General features: G+C 53.9%; 1 protein-coding gene and 1 long non-coding RNA gene across 4 annotated transcripts in view; both read right to left on the minus strand.

The window, feature by feature from the left end:
* The window catches only part of SMOC2 (SPARC related modular calcium binding 2), a 164,039-nt gene extending 150,815 nt beyond the window's left edge, over positions 1-13,224 (minus strand). Inside the window, exon 1 of one of the 3 annotated variants that reach the window (XM_074333859.2) lies at positions 12,937-13,224. In XM_074333859.2, the coding sequence (XP_074189960.1) occupies positions 12,937-13,020 (84 nt within the window). In that variant the 5' untranslated portion in view covers positions 13,021-13,224. The remainder of the gene's footprint in view (positions 1-12,936) is intronic. The other 2 variants (XM_074333858.2, XM_088794949.1) reach the window with 2 other exon arrangements.
* Positions 13,225-13,634: 410 nt separating this feature from the next.
* LOC109434928 (uncharacterized) lies at positions 13,635-21,669 on the minus strand. The gene is made up of 3 exons (XR_002135898.3): positions 17,721-21,669; positions 17,179-17,341; positions 13,635-16,732 (listed from the first exon to the last, which is right to left on the minus strand). It is a non-coding gene; the product is annotated as an uncharacterized LOC109434928 (long non-coding RNA).
* Between the last annotated feature and the right edge of the window lie 4,311 nt (positions 21,670-25,980).

The raw sequence follows: 25,980 nt of genomic DNA on the forward strand, positions 1-25,980 counted from the left end.
GCAGGACCCTCAGACAGTGGAGGGCTGTGCTGCCGGGAGGGCAGCCTGAGCACCGGTGCAGCCCCACGCCCACTCACAAAGGTGTCCTGTCCCCGGGGGTTCTGTCTGCGAGATGACTCCAGCCATGCATGTCTGGTTAGAACCTGGCACCCTGCATGTTTGCAAGCCATGTGTCCAAGTCACTTTATAATTACAAGGCGCCCAGAGGCAAAACATGGGATGAAGTAATTACAGCTTCATGTAGATGGCACGAGCACCATTTGTCACCGCTCCACTGTCACCCACTCCCGAGGTGGCATCCGCACCAGGCACTGTGGTTGCTTTGAAGTCTGTTGGGTTCTTACAGTGCAGAGGGGACACGCATTTCCACTCAAAGTGTTTGAGCACAGCCGACCGGACACCCTCCGGTGAGAGTCCAGAAACTCAGGGACCCCGCCAGGTTATGACAAATAAGACGGAGCGAGGGTGGGGCATGTGGCTATGGCGGTGTCTCGGGGGACTGAGCACAGCAGGTTGGGCCCTGCTCTTCCAAATTCTGTACTGTTGGCCGGAATGAGCAAAACCAGGTGTGATGCAGAAAAGCAGCCACTTCACATTCACGTGTGTGCCCCTGGCGGTCAGGTCTCACCTGTTTCTGTTTTGTTTTCCGAGCGCACCTCCAGCAGGCAGAGATGGGGGGCCATGCTCCCTAACCTGCTGCCTGACAGCCGACCCCACGCCCTCATCCTCACCCCTCCAGGCCGCCCCGCACCATGCAAGCTCCTCCACGCTCAGCGGCGGGCGTGCCCTTTGCCCGTCACCTGAGGACTCTTCTCCTGGGACCCATCGTGGACACTCCTTAGCAGCGCTCGCCTTAGCAGCGCTTTCTGTCTCGGGCCACCGGGACCCAGAGCGTTTTGAAACCCTAGCACTAACGGGAGAATTCGCTCGTAAAGGAAACGTGCACCCCGAAGCTTTGATGCCACAGCTGCCAAAAAGGAAGCGGCACTTCCAAAAGTCGCACGTCACCAGCAGCATCAAGACCCGTGTCCTGGAGGCCCTGCTAAGGAAGATCAGGGGCGTGGGAAGGACGCCCACGATGCCCGCCCGCCAGAGGGTGGCACCAGGGAGCCACCACCAGGAACGGCTTCAGCCACAGCGGTCAGGCCACACCCGCATGCCCGTCCACGCTGCCGCCCACGGCTAACAGCACAGAAATTCTCCCCGGTGACAACTGTGACAGCATCCAGGTCACCGCATGCAGGAGTGACGTGTATGGGACACATGGTCTGTAGTGACTTAGCAGTGCTCAGAAACTATCCCCCGCATCTGACACCCCAAAAGCAGGTGGGGGCTCCGGCTACGCCCTGGCTGGGGTCCGGGAAAGCAGGACCGCGTGCCCCTGCCATAAAAAGAGGCAGCGAGCAAAGCCACTACCGAGGGCTGTGCACAGCGTCGTGCTGCCCCAGGAGCCAGCCTGGCCCCGCTCTGACGCCCTGCGGGGCTCCCCTTGGCTGCCTGGCCCACCTCTGCCAGTGGCTCTTCATGCCCCCCACACCGAACCCGCCCCGCCCTCGGGAGCCTCCTCACTCCTCCAGGTGGCTCCCTGCCCAGGACGCTTCGGGTCCCCACCCAATACCCAGGGGACACTGCACGGCCCTCACGAGAAGTCCCTTCGTCCCTTCAAACACAGCCAGACACACTGTGAATGCTGTGTGATGATTTTATTTACCTGCTTCACTGGTGTTTTTTACCTTTTCTCCATCGAAGCCCCTTTTTCCACAGGATGGGCATGAAGAAAACCCCGAAAGCAAACTGGCGGAGGAGGCAGCAGTGACCTGCGTCCCGCCCTGGGGCACCGCTGGGCCAGTGTCCCCACCTGCAGAACTGCAGCTGGACTTCCCCCCACCCCCTGGGCCATGCTGTCCCGCGGGGCATTCCGGGAGGCGAGGGCCATCACCTGAGAGCTGGGAACTCGCTGCTACAGACCCACACAGGACCACTCTGTACACAAATAGTTCCCAGCAAAACTGGGAAAGCCAGAAAGCGTTTGGAGTAGAAAGGTGGAAACAAACAAAATTGGGGATTTCTTTTAAAAGGCTGGTTAGAGTTTGGCTCTCAGTCAAGTTCTGGCTTAGTTCACGTGCTCTCCTCAGATGTTTCAGCTGAGGGAGCCCCAGACCCCCTGGGCCTCTCGTCTGCCCTGCCAACAGGCGACCTGCCTCCCCGGTGTGGGAACGGGGCTGCTACGGCCGGGGGCCTGCGGGAGGGGTCCCAGGTGCTGCAGGACGGACTGTGGCCAGCCGGGTCACAGGCACAGGAGGGCTGGGAGTGACCACAAGCACACTGGACACAGGGCAGGAGGCCAGACGGCGAGAGGGGGAGGGGCAGAGATAGAGAGATGCAGAGACAGAGACACAGAGACAGAGACACAGAGGCAGAGAGAGACAAAGACAGATAAATATTTGTCTCTAATTTTCTACCTTTGTCAATGAAATGCTTTGTCATTTTTTGTTAAATTTGGGGATACAGTAAGAAGAGCAAGGTAGGGATCTGGGTGGAAGGACTGACGTGACAACACACCCCAAGAAGGGACCGCAGGGCCTGGGGGCGCCGTGCGTAACCCACATGCTCTGCACACATGCCCTGCTGTCCCTGCTCCTCAGTACACACCTCAGTACACACACGTAGACACGTGGACATGCGCCTGCCACTGAAGAGACACGGGACTCAAAGCAGCTGGCCTGATTTCCCAGGACCCGAGCGTCCAGGGCCCAGCCGCGGGGCATTGGCGGCGCAGGGCCTCTCACTGCCTGTGTCACAGCCCAGGACCCCAGGAGGCCCAGCAGAAGCCCCTACCCCAGCATCAACCTGCTGGCTGCCCAAGTCTGCAGGTAACGGCAGGGACAACGAGACAGGCTTGGCTGAGCCTGGACACACTCCTGGCTCTGAAGTCATGGCTGCCTGATGGAAAACTCAGGACCACAGGCATGGTTCCCCGACCCCCAATCACCTTTACAAATCAGAACCTGGGGGACAACCTGCAGCTATTGCCAGAAATGCATTTTTCTTTGTCACCTGAATAAGAACACGGAAAAAGATGGCAGAAGTGAAGGAGGGTAAAGGAAAGGTGATGTAAATTTGAATGGGGGCCACTAATGATTCTCAAAACTGTCCTTCAGATTTTGGGATGCAAAGAAAAGTGGATGGTTATGAGGCTAACGCCAGCCAGAGGCCAGTCAGAATGTGGCTGAGGCAGCCGGGAGCTGGCATGTCGCCCTCCCAGAGCCCTCCTTCCGTGACACATGTCTGAAGACTTCCTGGGGCAAAGCCTGGATCAGAAAGCACACTGCGATCTGCGACAGTCAGTTGTTCTTGGGGGGAAACCCCACCGTGAAACGGACATGTTTGTGCACCTCCGTCCTGGGGAACACTGAAACGGAATGTCACTTTGGCAGCTAGGATAGGTCAGCCACTGCTGCCGTGGAATCGCTTCGCCAAGCGAGACCTGGCAGCTGGAAGCAGAGGGTGTCCTGGCCGGACAGCCCCACCGAGCTCTGCAGACCTCAGTACGCAAAACCAAAGCTCCACTTCAGTGACACAGCACTCCTGTCCCACAGCTGAGCAATAGCACTGAATTTAACATGCACGGCCCAGACTTCCAAATTAATTGCTAGAACATCAAGAAAACAAAAGTCCTCGTTATTTTTAACTCCCTAATTTAGCATCTCTGCATCATGAGTCAGATCTTTAAAACTGGAAAGTGGAATGTGGTGCCTGAACTCATGAGAAGTGGCAGACCTGGGGCGCTCTCTGTCACCAAGGCAGCCAAAGCTTTGCTGGTGGTCCTAACCCCAAGCCCCGCCTCCCTGCCCACCGACCCGGTTCCCAGCCCTGGGCCAGGCTGCTCTCGGGCTCCCCCCTGTGGTCGACGGGTGGAACGTGGAAAGTTAGGACCCACAGCTTCCACTGGGTACCTGCCTAGGGCCCCACCTGTGCTCAGGCAGCACCACAGGCAGGAGCGATGCCAAGAGTGTGAAAAAGGGACCCAGGACTCCACCTGGATTATATCTCTGAATGAAAAGGAAGATCTGTCTTTGGCAACTCCCTGCATGAGATCAATCTTTTAAGAGTGAAGACCTGATGGGCACCAGCACACGTGGGGAGCCAGCCCAGCGAGAACGGAAGGACGTGTATGTTCAGGTCAGAGCTGTTACTCACTTTCCTCACCCCGAGGGGCTTCCAGAAACCCAAAGCACATACGCCCATGAAGCACAGACAGCTGCCTGGCAAGGATACCAGAGGACAAATAAGACACACAAAGCCGGTGCATTCTGCTTGGGGAGCAGAGCACCGAGTGCAAAGACAGTTTAGTTTTTACACAGACGTCTTTATCCCGCCCCAGATGCAGCCACCTTGTCACTTGGGAGGACGTGTGTGTCCAGGAGACGGCCTGTGCTCATGGCGCTGAGAACGGGCCTCACTCACCAGGTGTCAATTACTGCCTTAGCATAAACTTTCTGGAGTATGATTCACAGTAACGTGTACTTGGGAGTCAATATAGCATTTTATGGATGATTTTTGAGTCATTAACTCTGGGGAGCGTGCAAGGAGGGGGGCAGACGTAAGCAGGTCTCCTGGGGAGTTTTCACCGGGCAGTCCTCTCACCCTGAGCGTCCTCTCCTCGGAGTGAGGCCTGGCCTGTCCCTCAGGTGTATTTGGGCCACGCAGGCCCAGGAACGCGGAGCAGGCTCAGACAATGTGCACAAACCGGAAGGGACTGTTCCAGCCTGGGGTCATGGCCTCAGGACACAGATCCAGTCCTAACAGCAATAATACACACAGTCCCACTGTGGGTTCACAGACTTCAGACAACTGCCTGCAGAGACTGGCTTGGCGGGGCCTCCAGTTGGAAAGCTACTGAGGAACGTCAGCCGAGCACACTGGTGCCGTCGTGCAGAGTCAACTCCACATGTGGGACCACTGCTTCTGAGCTCCTGTGTCTGGGCCTGGGGGACACATTCGTCCAAGGGCGTTGACCAAGCAGCACCCAAGCGGAGCAGGTTCAGAGCGGGGAGGGGGAGCCGGAGGGCCTGCAACGGTTCCTTCAGACATGGGGCTTAGGTGCTGATAACTCACTCACCCCCACCCCCAGAGTCCTCCAAACACTGGAAAAGAACCCGGGCCTGAGAATAAAGGGGAGGGGGACAAAGGAGGGGCCTGTCTTCAGACAACCTAGTAGTCTTCTTTAAATACCTAAATAAGTGGTCCATGGAAACACACAGTGTCAATTCTTACTGACTCATCAATAGCTGAAGTTTTCAGTTACGTGAATCTCTGTCTGCATTGAAACCAGTCCCTGCAGAGAAGTACTCGGCAGCATCTTCCGTAGGGACCGAGAAGACCCTCCTGTGACACGTCTTCTTCCCCAGTGAACGGCCCTAGAGCCAGGCACGAGGATGGTCCAAGCATCTGTCTTTTAATGCTCAGAACTGCATCTCCCCATTTTCCAAAGATGCGAGCCCCCGGCCCAGACTTCTCTTGGCGTGGGCAGGAGGCAGGGTCGTCCCCTCGCTCTCCTCCTCTCCCTTCCCCCTCCCCCTGCTTACAGACAAGCACATCTAGTGAAAGCAGCAGCGACAGCATGTTGACTGAGGCTCGTGCCTGTGGGGTGACGGGGAGGAAACAGGGGGACTTGTGCTGAGAGTGGGGTCCCGGCCAGGACTCAACAGGTACCCCCTGTGTCTGCTTTTGACCCATCCGTTCCACCGCAAAGCACGTAACGGTCCCTCGTGAAACAGGTCTATTAAAACACTCACCTGTGAGATGACAGTGTGACGGGACAGCGAGAGACAGCACACACTGCGTTAGAGTTGCTGGCACTTCGCAGAAGGCAGCGGCCAGCGCTGTCCTTACCCGGAACACACCCTGTCTGGACCCCGAAGCCCCCAAACCGGCTACAAACTTCCAAACGCCATCATTTGACAGTCTTGACCTTGCCACCACAATATGGCAGGACACGACCTTCTTTTTTCAAAGATCATTATTTTAAAATTACTCCTAAGCATACTGTTTGTTTGTTTTTAATTCTTCATTGCACAGACCCAAGGCCTATGTGGAATGAATGAATATACAAATGAAAAGAGACAATGCACTAAATTCTGCTCTAATACCTTCATTCAAATCTCTAGAATTGTTTTTAAAATTATTAATATGAGAATATATGGAATGTATTTCTTATTTTGTAATTTCTATTTCATATTTTAAAGTGATTCGTTCTTATCAATGGGGCAGCTGTGTCTTATGAAGCCTTTTTCATTTCAATTTGATTTCCAGTATACGGAAGGGTACAAGCGTGACTTCAGAAACTGAGGAAAGTCACAGAGTGGTTCTGTGACATTTCTTCTGATCTGTATATTTTCCCTCAATTTTCTAACACAATTATGGTAGCATAAGAAAAGCGCGGGTGTGTGAATGCAATTCACATACATAGAGATTAATCTGTGCCTCAGTTAATGTTAGTCTCAGAAAACCGGAACAAGCTCCAGTGAAGAAAATGCAAGTCCATGTTCACTTCTGAAGATGGGCAAAAACGTGATTACATGTGAGCAAAGAGGGGGGGGGAAGGGTAATTAGGGGGAAGAGACTGAACGCTGGGGCTAGATTTTGAGCTGTCATTAGAGCAACACCACCAAACCCAATCGGAGTTCTAATGGGGCTGGAAGAGCTGGGGAGTGTGTCTGCCCAACGCAGAGCCTTGGTTAAAGGAATCACACATCTTGCCATCCTAGAACTGAAATGTACCCTGAAAAATTAAGATCATCAGCCTACGCACTAGTAATGCACCTTCCATTACTGCCCAGACGGCCAGAAAATCCTTTCTCCGTCAACATCAACATGTAGCTCCCTCGTCGGAAGCGGTCACTGCTTATGGGACAGCTCGTGGGGCCTCGGCCACACAAGAAGAGCCAGCACGAGTCTCGTCCTGGCCCCACGGCGGCAGGTGCCTCCTCGCCTGCTGCTCCTGAAAGATGGGGTGGGGGGCACTCCCAGTCACCAAGAGGGTCCCCAAGTTCATCTCCACGTGGTCTTCATGGGAGAGAATCCACAGGAGTCTGCAGGTGTGATGTTTCATGCATCACAAAGGGCCTCCACGCCATTTTCTGGGCACGAAGCTTCTTCCCAGGAAATCACGTCTTGGCCTGGTCTGGGAAACGCCCACCTTCTGTTTCGCTCTGCTGGGGGCTGGGCTGGGCTGGACCTGCCCAGGGCCGGCAAAGTGACGGGAAGTCCCAGCAAGGATATCCGCTGTCTCCAACCGCGCTCATCTCATGGCGGTGGGGGGGACACTTCATGACCGGACAGAGCAGAAGATAAACAAAAACACCCAATTTGGACAAGGTCAACCTATGTACTGTGGCACTTGGGGCCAAGAAACTGATGAACTTGTCCTTTAAGAAACCCAGCCACATTGAGGACGTCCAGAATGGGGTGGGCCTCACAGACTGTGGCCACTCACTCAAGTGTTTGAGCGGTGATCACACAGACCACAGACCACTGTTTACCTAACACCCTCCACGCTATGGTAACTGCTTTATCACTGACGACTGCCAGCAACCTCAAATGTTAAGAGTTGGCTTACCCCTAAATAGAATAATCTGCCATAGGCACGGGGCTTGCTTGTGGAGGGGTCAGTCACACGATGCTGGAGATACAGTGACAGCAGTGGCCCACCCACCACAGCAAGAGGCCACCAGGACAGGGCTCGGCAGAGGGGGACCGACGGACGCTTTGAGAGGAAAGGCTATGGGGAACAGAAACTACAAAAACCCCTTCCGGAATTTCAGCCATTCCTAACCTGGAAAGGGCAGCATCCACGGTCAGTGTGCTGGTGAGGGAATGACTGTAATGGGAGTGGGCAGAGTATAAACGAGAAAGAAAACAGATGACCAGGGAAAAGACAAAGGAAAGGAAGGAAGATATATATCCAAGGAAGAGCGTTCACTTACTCTACTGACATTTCACCTTCCTTTAAATGCCAGCTTCATCGGTTACGTGCCACATTATGTCACATAATAAAACACTGAATATAATTGGTTTCAGTAGTCATTCGGAGACTGCCTCCATGTTGAAAATTCTAATTAAATTGGGCCAGATATTACAGTATACAAGTTTCCATTTATACTTTCTTCTTTTTAATCCTGACAATATAAATGTGAGTTGACATTTTTCTTGGTTCTATTCATTAGTGCTTTATTGCAAACCTTTGTTCTTTGATTTTCAGCCTGGAACTACAAAACCACATAATAACGTCTGTTTTTTTTGTGTTTTTTTTCTTTTTCACTTTTAAAATAATTTCTTCTTAGCCCCTATGAAATTAGAAATTCATTTTCTGAAATCTTTCCTCTTGTGGGCTTCAGTAAAATATTCAACAGATTGTTATTCAAATTCTAAAGACGAACAAACATTAATAGTGAAATCTTGTCCCATTTCCCACTGCATCAATTGGGGAAACAAAAGTGACAATTCTAGTTTTCTATAAATTAACTCAGGTGGTTTTTTTTTCTTAGTGTTTTCCCTCTAATTCCAAGATCCTACTGGAAATTCATCATTCTTAGTCAGCCTTGAATGTGTGGAATAGGGTATTTTTTAATTCAAAAAGATATAACGGTTTTCCTTGCCTAAAGGGTAACACTGGCAATCTTAATAGCAGCCCCATTCTAAAACCCTGGCTTATTGTGAAGGCTGATTTTGATATAGAATTACTTAGAAATCCATCATCTTCTGAACCATGCAACCTATGACACATCCGTGCCCATTTTCTGCACAAGCCTGTTAGCGCCTAAAGTGGCTCAGAGTTTTACTCATGGTCTTGACTTCAAATCAAAATGAATTGTGAGTCCCCCAGATGTTTGGGTTTTAGTTGCCACGTAAATGGGTTTCTGGGTTGGAAAATCTTGACTGTGTTTGGTGTCCTCCCCGTCACCCCCTCAGGGCCCATCTCGTGCTGATGAGTGAACGGCTGCCTTCCAGGACGTCCAACAGTGGGAGAGGAGAACCCATAATTGCTCCTCAGACACCCGACACTGAGTGAGAACAGCAGCCACACAGGACGGAACACACTCGCACACAGTCGCCCCAGAAAGGGAAGAGCCCGTTGATGTGTGTGTTTCGGCAGAATCACCATGAGCTCTTCTCGTGGACATGCCAACAGGGGAACGTTCTAAACTGTATCTGAGCAAACACTGTTTTCCCATCTCCTCCCCTCTCTTTCAAAGCAAATGAATACATACAGGGTGGAAAACAGCCATTTCTATGCTGTGGTTCCACGGTCCCCAGACCAGCAAGTCCTAGGACCCCCTCCCACCCCCCCACCCCCCCGGTCAGACCCTCGTGGGAAAGCGCTGACAGTCAAGCAGTCTGGGCAAAGGTGGTACAGACTATAAAGTCCCTAAAAGTGACACAAAAACCTGTGCTGGGACCCCCCCAGCCCACTTCACCCCAAAGGAAGAAAAGAGTTCAGGTTGAGTTTGGAAGCATCTCGATCAGCTTTGTGTACAGGGCTCTTACAGGGTTTTGGGAATCTCCCGTTTCCTCTCCTCTTAAACGTGGACACAAGAAACGTTTCTGGTTAAGCTGTTATGAGGGTTAAAGGTTGTTGTGAAGCGACATGAAGTGCCGAGTACGCACAGCACAGCCAGGGCTCACTGGGGCGACATAGGCGTGAGCCCAGGACGGCACCGTCCCTGGCCAGGAGAAAAGGCACGAGAAGGGAGGTGGCTTCACTCTGTGTTTAAGGATGAGCACAGAGCCATTTAGTCAGCTCCAAAAGGAGGCAGTGGCTCCATCTCAAAGACTTCTGGGAAAGGGGTCTGGCTCACCCCGTTCCTCAGGGCCCCTAAAGAAAGCACTCAGGTGTAGGTTTATTGACTGTCGGTCAAAATCCATATGACGGCATCTCTGACAGAGTGGAAAAGTCGTGATCTGCCTGCCCCAGTGATGTATACTGAAATTATTCCCCAGGCTCAGCCATTCTCAGAAATCAAAATTAAGAAGTCAACCATTCTCACGAAGAATGTGGATGGGCTGGCCTTAGAATGCACCCACTTCCTCCAGGAAGAAGTACCGTGGGTCCAAACTGGAGTGGGTTACACACGCTTCACACTTAGCAACACCCCCTGCTAACACTGAGGTCTGATCCGTGGCCAGGTTGTGCAAAGCCGTCAGAGAGTCACAGGAGAAAACACAAAGGGTCCGATGGTGCCATTTCTGAAGAATGATTGTGGTGAAAGTTGGAAAAAAATGATTGTCAAGCAAAGTAGATTTTTTTGTTTCAAACACAAAGTAATGGGGAGATCAAATCCAGTGACACCTTCTGGCAACGCTGTGCCCCAAGGACAGGTATGACAAACATCTAAGCCCCAAAGAGACAGTAACACTGCCTGTTTCTTGGTGAGAAGAACTGCAGGGAACAAAGGAGGCAGAGAATCACATCTTTCTCATCGGCGTGTCCACTCTACACCACTTAGCTCGGCCAGGCTCATCCACACACCAGGAGCGAAGCGGTGGCTCTCAGCATCGTGACAGGTGGCAAGACCAGAGAGCCAATACCACATGCACCTGATGACACAGCAGCAGGCAGGTTGACACTCCCGGGATTTAGGACCGTCTCACACAAACCGGTCCGTAGGTGCCTCAGAGATGATGCTGATCGGAGAACTGACGTGCACCGGGCATATTGAGACTTAGCTTTAATCCTCACATGTGCTAAACAGATATGGTTACTTTCTGCCCACTCGCTATAGAAGACACCCAGCCATCACTCCAGCCTCTTACCCACTCACGCTGCCTCTCTGGTTTATTCAAGAGCACATGTGAATCCTGCAGAGAGAAAGCCATTCCTGTCAACACCAGGGTTCCCAAATACTCCAAAGTGATCTGAAGAGGCATGAGTAGCACGGAAAGACCCAGCACCACTCACGTTTCCTCAAGGCCCTTCAGAAAGACTCCTGATGTCCTAGAGTGGGGGCGGGGTGGGAAGCAGTCTGCCAAAATATTTTATGGCTTTAAACTTTTCTCCTGGATGCAAAAGTAACACAGCATTTTATTTGCAAATGTGGTTTTCAGGCCAAAAGTTTTCTGGAGCAGTGCAGTGCAAGACATACCAGGAGTGTCACACTTCCAGTCCCTTCCCCACAGAAGTCCCATGTGTGGCTGGCAGCCCCGGAGACCCTGAGAGTCAGCTCGGGAAGGCACAGGACCAGAGGTTTAAAGCAAATGGTTAAATTAGAAGAGGGGAGGGGAGAGAAGAAAAGAATCTACAGAGATTTAAATTGTTCCAATAACTAACCACACGGATTCTGCTTTTCCTCAGAGGGACCACCCGGCTGAGGCTCCCCCAAGGACAGCGAGCAGATGACAGTCTGCTTTTTGCACTTCCAGAAAATCTGTGGCAGCTGTGGAAGGAAACATGAGGGTCTCATTCTGAGAATTGGTCTGTCCCTAGATCGCCTTTATTGCACTGTAGGGGCAAGTGTGTGCATGTGTGTGTGTGCTGTGTGCGTGCGTGCCTGAGTGTGTGTGTGTGTGCACGCACGTGTGTCTCTGAGTGTGTCTGTGTGCGTGCGCGCACGTGCGCCTGAGTGTGTGCGCACGTGCGCCTCTGAGTGTGTGCACACGTGTGCCTCTGTGTGTGTGTGTGTGCACACCTGTGTGTGTATGTAGAGATGGGTACACATATGAACACACACCGTAAATGTCGGATGGGCCCCTCTGGGGAGATAACAGTTCTGCAGGGAAAGCTGCGCCTGCGAAAGTTAGCAGTTTCTAATCTACAAGTCATTGCAGACACAAGGCAGGGACCCCAGGACGGCTCCAGAAGAATTTTAAGTATGAACCATGAACTCACCAACTCCTTCCCCCTCTTACTGCTTTAAAAAAAAAAAAAGGAAGAAAGAAAAGACTCAAAGGAGTGCTTCAAATTTGCTGAAAAGCAGAACCGGACCACAGCTCATTTCACCCGTCTATTTTCGATACAATAAACGCCTTCAGGACAAGTCCCTGGCCACTTAAAAGCGTCTCTCCACCAGAGGTGTTCGCTCTACCTTCGTGTTTTCTCAAGCACTTGTTCAAAAACACATTTAAGTGGAATGTTTTCGTTTCTACAGATTGCATTAATTATGGGTTTGCAAACACTGCAAGCCCACGAGGTCTGCCCGAGCTGGGGGCTGCAGACGCGGCCTGGGCCAGCGGCCGGTGGCTTGGCGCGGCCCCTGGACATAGCTGCGCGCTTGGCACCGTGCGCCTCGCCGGCCAAGGCCGTCCTCTAGAAGTCGCAGCTAGAAAAACACACAGCGGTCAACCGCAGTGACCCACGCGCTGGGGCGCGCGCCGGCCTGCGCGCAGCACGGGTCCGGGAGAGGACCCGGAGGGCAAAGCGGCCACAGGACCAGGAGGCGCCTCCGCCCTCCCATTGCTGCCCGCTTACAGGAGTGACAAATGATCCTTATTTGTAATGTCATCTGCTTTCCCTAACTCTGCTTAGGGAGGGTCTCGGGGGAAGTCAGGCGAAACTTGTGGGCCCTGAGCCGGTCCCACAACTTGCAGCCCCTTCGCCCAGCGAGCGCACGCGTGGAGAGCCGGCGGGTCAGCGGTCAGTGGGTACCAAGTCCCTGGTGGGTCCGCCTCGGACGGTCCGCAGAGAGGTGCAGGCGTTCCCAGACCTTGTCTCCGCGCGGGGGCTGCCCACCCGCGAGGAGGGCAGGGCAGCCCAACTCCCGCCCACCCGCGGCGGTAGGACCCCAGGCGCCCGCCGCAGCGAGGCCGTCCGGCCTGGCTGGCACAGCACGTACCCGCCCGGGTCCCACCTGCCCGGGCCTCGCCAGGGAGGAGGCGCGAGCTCCTCGCGGATCACCTGCTCTCTCTCCGCACCTGGCGCAGGGACCGGATCGGACTCACCGTGAGAGCCGAGAACTTCTGCGCGGGCGCCGGTGGGAGCAGCCCCGCAAGCAGCGGCAGCCAGCAGAGCTGGGGCAGCAGCATGGTGCCGGCGGGGCGCGCGGCAACACGGAGCAGCGGCGGGAGCCGGGCGGAGGGGCTACCCGCGGTCCTCACCCCACGACCCCGGGCGGCCGGACTCGACCAGCTGCCCTCCCTGCGCGGAGCGCTCCTCCGCGTCCCTCGCGGCTCGCTGGCTGCTGTCAAGTCGTAACTGCAGAGCGTCCCGGAGCCGCCTCCCTCCGCCCTCCTCCCTCCCTCCCCGCTCCTCCCGAGCCCCACCTCCCGCGCCCGCCGCCGCGCCCGCTCGGCTCGGATGCCTGCTTGGGCCCAAGGGCCGCCCCGGGCGTGGGTCTGCTGGAGCGAAGGCTCCACGGGGGCCGCCAGGCCCTGCTGTGACTTGCTGGTGCTTGTGCGTGGCTCCTTCCCGGCGACGGCGCACACGCGCGCGTACACACGCGTATGCACACACGAGAACACTCGTGCACACACGCGTGCGCACAAACACTGGCGCGCCCTGGGAGAGCTTGGCAAAACCGCAGATGCTCTGCACCCTTCTGTCCCAAGGCACCAGACAGGGCCACCCACCAGCGTTAACGTGTCACCGAGGTCAGTCCCCAGCACCCCCTCCTGACTCTAATGGAACGTGGCCTCTCCAACTTGCTGATTGATTAGTTGGCCCCCAACAGGACAACACGCAACACATCATCCACCAGAAAATGCACGGAGGGTTGTTTGGGCATCTTTGCGCGGGTTAATCCACTTGGGCATGTGTTTTAAACCCACAGATCCGGGCTCTGACACGCATGCAGGGGTAGCCCCTGCAAGTGTGGCAGGAATGTGCCTGCTTTTGAGCGGCTCTGGCAGAGCTGTTGGGGTGTTTACGCAGCGCGCACAAAGTTGTGGGGGCTGCACTCCTCGGTGGAGACTGGTTGGAAACCAGGAGAATTTTGCACACCCAGACTCTGGATAGTATCCATTGCAGACAACATTGCTGAAATAGTTTAGCCTTGGCTTACAACTTCACAGGAAAAAGCCCTAATTCTGGCTCACACGGAAAACCAAGAGTGAAGATTTTCAAGAACAATGGATCGATTGACTTGTCAGGGGCACTGGAAAAAAAGGACAAAACAGAAAATCCAAATCTGGTTTTTAATCTGGTGTTTAATCCGGAGTTTAGCTCTGAGTGGGGGTGGGGGCTGTAGCAGCAAATTCTGGGAAGGCTGCTGAGCCAAGGCAGTGCTATCCCCACCACTGGGTCCCAGCTGCAGAGGGAGCAGGCTTCCCATTTCCATCAGGAAAGTCATGGACTTGGGTCCGGGGAAGATGGGGTAGAAATGCATCATCCTGAAAGCAGACTGCTCTAAGAATTCGCCTTCAAATTCCAGGGCCCAGAGAATCTATTAAGTACTTTAAACACATTCCTTCTGGCTTGAGGGCTCAGGAGGAAATTATAATAAAACTCTGGGGACTGCTCTAGGTTCCTGAGAAACAGGTGAGCAAAGCAGCTGCGAATGATTAAGGAAATAAGGAATGCTATTAGGGAACGTTAATAAAAATTAAGGTAAAAATACAAAAGTAAATACTGCATACAGCCCATTCTAAGATCATCCAAAGAGGAAAATTTGCATCCCACACTGACATAAATCCTTTAAAGAGCATTTGCTACTAACAATTCTGTTTTTACTCTCTACTTTGGGGAGGGGAGTGCAAGCCGCCAGCTGAAGGATTTGTCTGACTCTGCACATCTCTCTGGAACTTGGAAGAGTGAAAGCATGTTCCATCAGCTTCAGGGACAGAGAAGGAGAAGAATGATCGCTCCCATCGGACAGGTGAGGAGGGAAAGCAGCAACGTGCACGCTTTGCCAGGTCTCCTGAGCAGCAGAACTGGGACCAGAGCCCAGAAGCCCAAAGGTGCAGTGCCCGCCCTTCCCCTGCATTTCCTGCAAAGGTCTGGAGAAAGAACAGGGGCCAGAAGAAGACTCAGGGGCCCTCCAGGCCTTTTATTCAAGAATCTCAACCGGCTTTCGCATCAACTGCAGGACCCACTGCAGACTCCTCAGAGAGCACTACAGTGTTTGCCCAGGACACCGACATGAGGCCGGTGGGTCCTTCAAAGACCCCTGGACGACACAGGCCCAGTCCTAGGTTCTATAGATACTAAAAGTGGACTTTGGAGACATAATCAGTTTCCATTTTCATGAAGAACATCAATACTTATTAAAAACACCCAGATGTTATCATGTCTGTCTGTTATTCTTAAGCTGTCAAACTTTCTTGACTGTCAAACCTTCCGAGAAACTTATTGCTGCCTTGAATGCCCCGTGAGTGCCTCGTTAGAAAGGATATACAAGTAAATTCACTTAGTTCAACAATAAGACAGGGAATAATCAGTTAATATTTTCCAAAAAGTTCCTCTAGGACAGACAAGCCCACAGAAGAAGTTCCCTCGAAATGTGTAGGATTTTCACTTAGTAAGTGATAAGAGCCCATTCTAAATCATGGCTTATGGATCCAGAATTTGAGTTTCTGGGACTGATGACAGTTACAATACAGACGAATCAGCCTGTGCTGTAGCCACCCTCGTGTTTCCAAATGACTTTCCTGCCTCCGGCCGTTACAAAAAGGCTTCATCCAGCTGACTGGCTTACTTTTTCATTTATTCCACTGTGCTAAAACTGCAAAAGGATTTTATTCTTGTGTGGGTGTGATATCATTTAGTTATTATGTCTGGCTAATTCATGTTTGGCTAGAAATCTTTTCGTCAGCTCACTTTCCTAGCTCAGGGTGCTAAGTGTAAGACCGTTAACCACATGCCTCTGCTGATTCAGTGTCTGTGACACAAAACTCACGGTCATCGTCCTGAGTGTCAGCCGAGTGGGACGGAAGGCGCCCTGACTGCCGCGTCCACCCTGGGCCGCTGTCACTAGTCACTTCCGGCATTACTATCTTCTCCTGCTTTCTGCCTAACCCTGGCAAGAAGAATCTTGGCAGTTCCCTCGGTTTTCCTTAGGTCAATTCTAGGTAACTGTCCTCTCGTCTGGTCAGGCCCCTCTCCACTCAAGGAACTGCTCTGGACTTTACCTCTGGACAAGAGAATTGTCTCTTTCTGGTAGTTCTGGGGGCTTCTGGCCCCTTCTTCAGCTCTGCCACTGTGTCTTCCCTTTCATTCTTCTGTCTGGTCCATGGTTGAAGGATGTGTGACCCTCACAGCCGTCCTGGGCTTTAGCACAAGCCCCAAGTCCGGAAACCTGCCTGCCACGGAAGGTTGAAGACAGACAGGGGTCTGACAGTCAGACAGCACTGGAGCGCTGGCCGCCTCAGGACAGCAGGACGAGGTGGGCGCGCGTGGGGGTCGGAGTGGACTGGGTGGGCGTGTGCATTTGAATCCTCAGCCTGCGTCAGACGGCCCCGCTCTGTTTTCATGCGTAAGTAACAAGTCATTTGAATTGTTTGAAATTTGTCCTTGTGGACAAGTGTCTGCTTCCTCCTCAAGATGCCGTGCAAGTTTCATGCCAACACCTTTCTGGCCCCTGATGGAAATGTTTAATAACTGAAATGTGTGTAAAATGTGCTGTTTTACACACTTTCCCTGACTGAATCTCTGTGTTACAGGGGACAACAGTGCAGGACGCTAAGGAGTGGTGGGAGTGGGACGCTGCCTCAGTTTCCCCCAGGATCCAGGACCTTCCTCCACAATGGTCAGCAGCTGGGAGAGCTCCAGCATAGACACCATCACTGACTCGCAGTTTTGCATCTTGCAGGAGATTCACCACCAAACAAGGAAAAAAATACATAAATACACTGGTTTTTTACTTACTGGTAATGCTTCAAACCCACAGCAGTGTCTTCCAAGTTAAGTTTCAGTGTTTCTACAGAAAGTTCTGTTTCCCAAAGCCAGATACAAAACTGCTGCTTCCATGGCAGGAACATTCCCTCTACGATGGACAGGAGACCTGCATGGTTCTGAGAGGAGCATCTCTTGCCAACGGACCCTGGGTCTCATGAACCCATCTCACATCTGGTCACAACCTGCTGTACAGCCAGGAGGCTCAGCACAGGTTTGCTGAAACCTGTGACATAACATCCAGAAGCTATTTTTGCCTTTCCATTCATGAAGCTATGTTTACTAGTACACGAAGCTTACAGAATACATCAGTTGCTGAGCTAAAAATAACAGTAGTTTCACAAGCCCATCATTACCAAGACCAGTGGCGACAGGAGACGCGTGCATGGCGAGACCCAGAGCTAAGGAAACGTGCAGCAGCCAAGTCTTCCTAAGTTGGCCGAACTGAATGGCTTTGGGTTCTCCATACTTCTTAACCACAATCTAGGAGTCCCTTCCTCTTTTTCATATGAGACCTGCCTTTAGGAGGAAAAAAGTTTAAAGTGACAACAGAAATACAGCTTTCCAGGAATACAGAGACATGTGTACCCCAGACCCGAGCTGTCCCAACAGAATGCAGAGTGAGCAGATGCCCCAACAGACAAGGCTTCCAGTCACCCTCAGCACCCCTCCCCCACCGGCCCAGCACCCAGCCCGATGGCGGTCAGAACCCTCGTCCAGAACCCTCGTCTGCCTGTTCTCGTCTGAAAATGCTTCCTTGGGTGACTTAGCACCCACTCCATGGCCATGGACACAGTGCAGGCAATACTGGCCCCTTGACCTTACACCACCTTACACCACCTCTCCCACCTGCAGGAACAGCCCATTTTTGCCACAGAATTTTGGCCACATCATCTACCTGGCTTTGCTCTGTCTGCACCACCAGGAGCCCTCTCTGACTTCCTGGGGAGGCCACGGTCTGCTGGTCTGGCTCTGAGTTTTGCCTCAATCCTCTGTTCCTAGGAAAGTGTGCCGCAAAGTAGAGACCTGCTTTCCTGATGTAGGACATTTAATTCACAGTTCTCCGTCTGGATGCTTGCCTAAAGAAACCAGGTGTTTCCTTTAATACCTGTAAAGTAACTAAAGCATGGGGAGCAGAGAAGCATGGATTTCTTGGTGGCACTCAGATGCGTCTCCTCGGGCTTGCAAAGGGGAGCACTGCATTCCAGGAAGGTGCCCAAATGTGTTCCAGGCACACAGCGGCAGACGGGCAGGGGCAGCTGTGTGCAGCTGGGTGCCATCTCCGGGACAGAAGTGCACGTGCGCGCTGGGCCTGGCACCCGGGCAGGCGGGGCATGACCAGCACCTGCCCTGCTTCCTGGCGTCCCTGTGCTTGGTGTGTCCCTCGCTTCTTCAAGCCCTTGAACCTCTCTGCTCCATGTCCTAAGCAGTCATTCCTCCTTCTAGATGCTTCAGCGACATCATATGCTTTTCCGCACAGTAAGGCCAGGGTTAACGGTCACCTCACGTGTGGCACATTGACGTGGCGAGGTGTCATCCAGCCGTCACACAGGACGTACAGATAGCCAGGTAAGGGGCACTGATTTAAAAAGTCAAAAATGAGTTCCATCGAGACATGCCGATTGACTAGGAGAGAAGGGAATCCTGACTGCGGATGCGCCTGCTTCCTACAGAGGCGGCTGCAGCCAAGGCGCCAGGACAACTCCTGCAACAGACAACACAACTGTGATTGCAGTTCAGTAAAAACCCACTTAGGTTTGGTTAAGGGGCACTTCGTAAGTCTCGGAGCTTCTGACGGGGGCAATTTGGAATGACAGTCACCATGAAAGTGTGGGTGAAATTATTTAGTCAAAAGAGAATGTTCTGGTTTTTATTTGTTCATTGTTTTGTGTTGGGGATTGGGACCATCACAGGCAATTTTCAGCCCTTTACTTGTTTTCACAACTTTTTTGTCATTTTAACTTGTGTCAGGTTAGTTTGTAACTCTTTTATTTTTATTTCTTACGTTTCTAGTGTATGTCTCACTAGTCGAATGTTGGTGTATGGGGAACGGCGTCAGCAGGAAGGATGCCATGAGTTTGTCTATCGCTGCGAAAGGAAACGTGCTTCCCGTGGAGTCATGACAACTCTCTCACACGCAGCTGAGGGCCCGTGGCCTCGGAGACGCTTCCTGGGGCACAGCGTGTGTTAACATGTAAACTTGGTGTGTGTGCGCTGCTGTTGGAGCCCTGACAAGAGCTACTGATGGGCCTGTGCTATATTTCAGTTTATCATTTTTGTTCACAGTACGAGAAATACACACCCACTAGAGAAGGAAGCAAGAAAGAGGGGAGGGCGGGGAGGGACCGGGAAGGAAAGGAGGGGAAAAGGAGGGAAGAAAGAAACAAAGAAAGAAGCACCCAGCGTTCTCTGGTTAAAGACCGTGTTAGGAGAAAGCTTTCGTCCCTCTGCTCTGCAGAAGCACCTCCCGAGCCCAGGAGCAGAGTGTTCAAAGCCATAAATCTATGAGGACAAACAGAGCAGAAGTGGGGACAAGCAGGTGAACACAAGAGCTGACAGCAGAGGCACGAGGGGAAACAGAGGGAAGATACACGACGGAAACGACATACGGAACCGAGAGAAGGCTGAGAAAGCAAGTGGCACGGAAACCTTTGGAAGCAGGAACGAAAGCCACCCGTGTCTGACCCAGGGGAGCAGAGGAGTGATAGGTATTCCTCTGAGAGGCTACAGCAGAGCGTGGCCCGATCGATGGCCGCCTGGGCCTGTCTCGGGCAGGCCCGGTACTGCCCATGGGAAGCAGTGCAGGCTCACGTAATCAGTGTTGGAAAACTGCCTCTTCCCACTCGGGCTCCTGACAGACTGCCTTCAGGCTCACACGCTCCAGGATGGAGGCCTGGTCTGGAAGGGTCTTCCCCAGGGAGGCCGGGAAGATCCTGATTGGGGTTCCGTCGGGGGAAGGGCTGCCAGTCCCCTCCAGTCAGAACCACTGCTCTCAGAACACAAAGCACATAAGTGTCATCGTCAATATGAGCAGACACCAGGCCCACCAGGAAAAGCCTGTCCCCACGCACAGGCCGAGCCCAAAACCACGGGAAGGGACAAGTGCCTGGAGGACAGGCGAGGGCGGGTGTGGGGCCGGGGGACACAGGCTCCCGCCCTCGGTCACACGGGAACCTCCACGTCCAAGAAACAGCACGAGGTGCTTTGTGTGTTTTTTTCAAAATAACTTCACTAGGGTAAAAACAAACAAATCACCTCTTAGTACATGGGAAACGGAAAATGCAATGGAATGCTTGAAAGACGCAGGTGAAAAGACCTCCCTGGAAAGGGCAAACCTGTGCAAACTGGGAAACCAGGAGAGAACGCCTGGGACATGGAGGTCACACGGACAGGTCCAGAAAAGCCTGTAACTGAGAGAAGACACAGCGTTTCCAGCCCACCGGCTCCCACTGCGAACGCAGCACTCAGATCTGGGACAGACGTGGCCGGGGACCCCGGCTGACAGCCCTGGGGACGAAGCCCAGGTGGAGGAAGAGGAGGTGGGAAGACCAACCCCCAACTGCCTCTTTCCCGGCCTGGGAGGCAGGCACGTGTGGACCGCTCCCTGCGGAATCCCTTCCTGGTCTGGAGAGGTCGGACAAGGTGACCGCAGCACCAGCAGCTGGGGGCAGAACCCTGGGACTGTCACACTCTGTCACACTCAGGCCAGTGACAGGCCACGGGTCGAGTCAGGCTTTCTGAAACTAACTGCCCCCTAGTGAACCACAGTTCCCGCGGTCCCGAGGTCGGGAGGTGGGTCAGGGATGAGGTCAAAAGCCTTTCTTCATCCTCTTCTGGGAAAGAAGGTGGTGAAGGGTCTGCTGGTCTCCTGTCACAGCCTCCTGGGAGGGACAGTCTAAGGACAGGACGTGACAGCCTCCGGGAAAGCAGCTTCCGGAACCCACACCCCTCAAGATTCGGGGAAAGGAGGGAGCTGTGAGAAAAAGGAGCTGGAAGGACACTCCCGTGTCCTCAGGCCCCAAGCAAGGCTGGGGAGGGGGCGGAGTCCAGGACGCTCTCTCCAACCTCCCGAATTCTCAAATCCTCGGAGTGAGCCCCAGACTATCCAGGTGCTACCTCCCCACACGCTGTCACTCCCCCCCCAAGTCAGCCCCTGTATTGCATTCACGGGGAGCACGCTGGTGTCTGAAGTGCAGTAACCGGTACACTCAAGTCTGACTTGCTTGCTAAATATCTACAGATACACAACTAGGTCCCGCACTGATTGGGACAAGAAGATTGTCACTGTCAAACATACTTTTGTAAAAGGAACACACAGGTTGTCTCCTTCCTGCTCTTCCTCCAGTTGCGCCCTCACTAGACCCACTCGGGAGGTGGGGGGCAGGGACAAGGGGACACACAAGGGCCAACACTGTGACCTGGACAGAGAAGGAATGGGGTGGGAGGGAAGAAGAGTGGGGACGGCTCGGGACTCCGGGGTCCTCGAGAGCTGGGGTCCCGGCTGAGGCCACTCAGACACACAATCAGCCACAGGCTTTCAGGACGCGACACAACGTCAGGCACCTGAGCCGAGCGCAGCCGGCTCCCCGCCCCATCGTGCTGCACCCCCTCCCGTGACCCTGAGGGGAGGAGACGACCCACTGCAGGGTTAGCACAGCAGGCGCTTCCAGCCCTGCTGGGAGTCCTCCCGGGGCACCCAGTTTTCGGCACTTTAGGTTCTATTCCCACACGGCGGCCACATGGTGCCACTAAGCTTCCTGCCACCTGTTGACAAGGCCCGTCTCTCTCCAGGTGTGGACAACATTTTCCAGATCTTCTCATGCTTCCGCCTGCCGCCTCCTCGAGGCCCAAATCCGAGGCCCAGGCAGCAGCAGGCACTAGCAGCCCCCCAGTCCCAGCTCCCGTCTGGCTCCCGCCCCTCCCCACAGGTGGGCGGCCTCCAACTTGCTCCCCAGGAGGAGGGAGGCAAGGACCAGCCAGCAGAAGAGTCACCGAGGACAGAGCACAGTCTGGCAGCCTAATGCCAGACAGGAAAGGGCGAGTGCATGAGGCCTGCCCACACCAAGGGGTGGGGCGTGAGGGTCACAAGGGACAGGGACCCCTGGGGTCACCCTGGAGGCTGCCGACGGCAGGGGAACCCTCAGAAACACTTGCGGATCATTTCACAGACACGGAGACATGTCTCGAGATTGGAAGGGTCTCCACATGCTCAGAAAAGTGAAGGGAATCGTCTGAAACGCAGGTACAGCCTCAGGAGCCAGCAAGGGGATGGGGGGAGCAAGACACAGCCTTCAAACCTGGAAGGAAAGGAGACTCGGGCACAGGAAGCGAGTCAGGCCGGCCGCAGCCGCTAGCAGTTCAAGGGAAAGGGGCAACCAGGTGGCACACATGCACGCACATGCACACACACGTGCACGCACACGTGCACGCACATGCACACACACATGCACGCACATGCACGCACACATGCACACACACATGCACGCACATGCACGCACACATGCACACACACATGCATACACATGTGCAAGACCCATGTGGATATTCGCACACACATGTGCAACAGACCCGAGCACACATGTGCATGTACACGTGCACACACATATACATGTCTCCGTGCACACAAATACACATGTACAAACATGCAAACACATATGCAGAGAAACATGCGAACACATGCACAGACGTGTACACGTACACACGCACACAAACACACCAAATGGCTTTCAGCTCAGTCACCTGGGCAGTGGGATGGTCCGCGTGCTGGCCAGGCCGCAGTGCCTGTCCCTGTGTCCCTGACCCGGGGCTGTCCTTCATCCCACAGGCTCCCTGTCAAACATACCAACTACACAGCAAGCAGAAAAGGAAACGTAAGACGCGCCAATCTTGCAGGTCACAAGTTTTCAGGAAAAAAAAGAAATGTAAATAAGTTTCCACAGAATTGGGGGCACCATAAAAGGTCCTGGTTAAAAATAGAGGCTGACAGAGACGCTGAGGGATAAAAATCACCAGCCGGCTAGTCCTGGCAGGAACGAAGCTGGGCCGCCAGATGCATGGTCACCCAGCGAGGACATGCCGTGAAAGTGCCGTGCTGTGTGCACTTTAACTCAGCCTGGCGTCTCGGAGACGCCACTTGGGCCTGGGCTCCCTCAGGTCTGGACCTTCCCTCCTCGCCACCTCCACAAGGCTCACGGCCCGAAAGGCCCCTTTACAGGAAGGCTTGTGCGGTGAGCAGCAGCTCTTCCGCCCGCTTTCCGTAGCCATCGCCAGCTCGGTGCCCCTCATGGCGTCCTCAGAGGACCTGCGTGCTGTGTCTCCGTCTGCTCCCAGCTGCAGAGCAGCACATGCTCTCTGAGTGCCAGGCGGGGCACCGGGCACAGTTTGCACCCCAGAGGCCAATCTTGTGACAGGATCAAGCTCCACTCTGCAGGGTGCTGGCCGGCACAGGGACAATGTGTGTGGGTGGCCGCGCTGGCCCTGCTCACGGTGACTCAGGCACGGGTGTCGGATGCACAGTGAACCCAGCATAAGAACTGCAGCGCAGGTGACTTACAGCTGATATAAATCACAAATCCTATCCCAGGGGCAGTTTTGCACACGTCTAGCATTTATACCTCCCCCTGGGGCTTGGGCTTCTGGCTCTCAGCATCCATCCACAGCCCAAGTCCAAGGACAGCAGCCCTTCGGGGGGCCCCCACTCCCACTCTTGGCCCCGACTCAAGTCCTCAGGCACCGCATTCCTGGGGAGGGGTCTTTTGTGCACCAAGTGGAAGACCACACTGTTTGTTTGTTTTCGGTTGTCTAGGCACCACCAAACTCGGGCCTGGCTGCATTTCCCCAGAGTTTGGCTCCCTGAAAACCTGTGACTAACGTGTCTGCTATTTGGTTCCTTGAGCCGATCCTGTGCTTCTCGCTGGAGACTGAGAGCCTGCCCTCCAGAGCACCTTCCTCCCTCCTCCTACCTGCTGCTCTGCCGCACCGCATGGTGACGAGTGGTGAGCCTGTGCGTGATGGGACCACATGACACACACTGCATCACGGTGTCCCCAGCACCAGGCACGTACCCGGTCGGTCACACGTGAGGTTTTTCTGGGGAGTGGAAACTGAGTTATGAATGGGGGCTCTGAAGGCATGCGCATTGTGGAGTGAGTTAGACGTGAGCACAGAGGATGGGGACTCGGACTAAGTCTTGAAGGATGAACAGGAGTGAGGTAAGAAAAGAAAGACAGAGGCATGTCACACGCGGGACACTGGTTTGTGAGCTGTGAACTGAACAGAGTTCCATGAGAACACTGTATGACAGAACGGGAGTTTTACACAGGGGGACAATTAACACAGTCACACGTGTAAGGTCAAACCCAACTGTGGTGAGACTTACACTTCAGGAAAAAGACAATTCTGTTTTATGGCAAGCAATAGAGAGTCGCTGCATTAATCAGGGTGAGAGACAGAAGGGGAGGGAGAGATTCTAAGGAATGGGCCCACAGGGTTGTGGGAGTTGACACGTTTGAAATTGCAGAGCCGGCCGGCAGCCTGGAGACTCAGGAGAAGTACATGCTGCAGTCTTGAGTCCAAAGGCCGCATGGAAGAAAATTTCCATCTTCTCCGGGAACCGTAGTCTTTTTCCTCTTAGCATCTTCAACTGATTGGACGAGGCCCACCCATGTTATGAAGAGTAATCTGCTTTGCCCAGAGTCGACCGATTTAAGTGTTCATGTCTTCTAGAAATCGCTTCACAGCAAACAAACAGACTGCTGTTTGCTCGAAACACTGGGCACCAGGGACTGGCCCCTGAGCCATGAAGTCACCACCCCCATCACGGGCTGTCCGTGAGGAGTGATGGCTTCCGCAGAAGCTCCTAGAACCGGAGCACGCCGAGGGTGGCTCTGCAGGGCGAGTCCTCTGGCAGCGCAGGCCTCTATCGCAGCAGCACGAGCACACACAGAAACGAGCGCTGCACATTTGGCACCTCACTAGGTCCCTGTTACAACGGAGATCCTGCCTTCAAAGAAATGACAAAGCAGATAAGAAATAGAGTCACTATAAGTCGTGGGTTATCTGCGTCCTTTGCCTTGGCCTCCTTTTGACACTTCCTGTCCCTTAATAGCTTCAAGGACAGGAGGACTGAAGAGCAAGGTTTCACCAGGGCAGCATGGCCACTGGCCGCTCAGGGGCTGCGCTCAGGGAAGCCCGATGAGAAGACAGCACTTGCGTCCCGTCAGTTCTTCAGTAACCACCGCGTCTACTTCCCATCATGGCTCGCGTGTCGGGAAGGACTGATGTGCAAGTAAAGAACAACAGCTCTGGGCACCAGCTGACATGTTCTACGTGTGTAAAGATGGAGCACGACACGCAGCTGTAACGCGGGGTGTCAGCTCCCACTCCCTGCACAAGAACGCAGGGTATGGTGAGGCCAGAAAGGAACCCCCAAGGAGCCATGGACAGGGGGTTCTTACCACTATATTCTCCATGGCAGCTGGTTGAGGCACAAATGCAAACATCTGCCTGCACCCCAACGAGGGGTCTTCCTGCACCCCATCTCACTGGCGGCTCAGCGAGACACGGGAAGTGGGATCCACATGGTCTGCAATCCGCCATCCGCTTGCTGACCCCACTTGCCAAATGCAGTCCGCGCTTGCTAGCGTAGCCACGGCAGCTATATCAGTGGCTAATGGCTAAGTGGTTACAGCTGATGGCCAACCAGTCACAGCTGATGGCCTCTACTACCCGAGCCAGCACCTCCCCACATGAGGCTGAGAATCTGGAAACTTCTCTCTGGGACTCTGTCCGTACAGAAGCTGCAATGCACCAGGACACATTAGAGGAGAACGGGGAACACTGACCAGAGATGGCAGTCACCTCTTCCCACGGGGACAGGGATGAGCAGGCGGGCGGTGTCCCCGGGCTGGATGCTGTGTCCCCACCTGGACTCTGGCTGCGCACACGTCCGTTTGGTCATATTTGCAACGGTGTGAATATGGGCGTCATTTTTAACAATGCTTTATCCTGTAACCTTCCCTGCACAGGTCCGGCTGCAGCCCCAGTGTGGCCTGCGAGTCGTCAGACACCCCCGTGCACACGCCAACGAAACGGTTGTCTGAGCCGTTTCACATGTGAATGCTCCGTGGTGGACACTTTCGGCTAGACAGCCACAAATG

This window comes from Rhinolophus sinicus, chromosome 2 (genome assembly GCF_057876585.1).
Source record: "Rhinolophus sinicus isolate RSI-liver-muscle chromosome 2, RSI-T2T, whole genome shotgun sequence".
In the NCBI taxonomy this organism is placed as follows: Eukaryota; Metazoa; Chordata; class Mammalia; order Chiroptera; family Rhinolophidae; genus Rhinolophus; species Rhinolophus sinicus.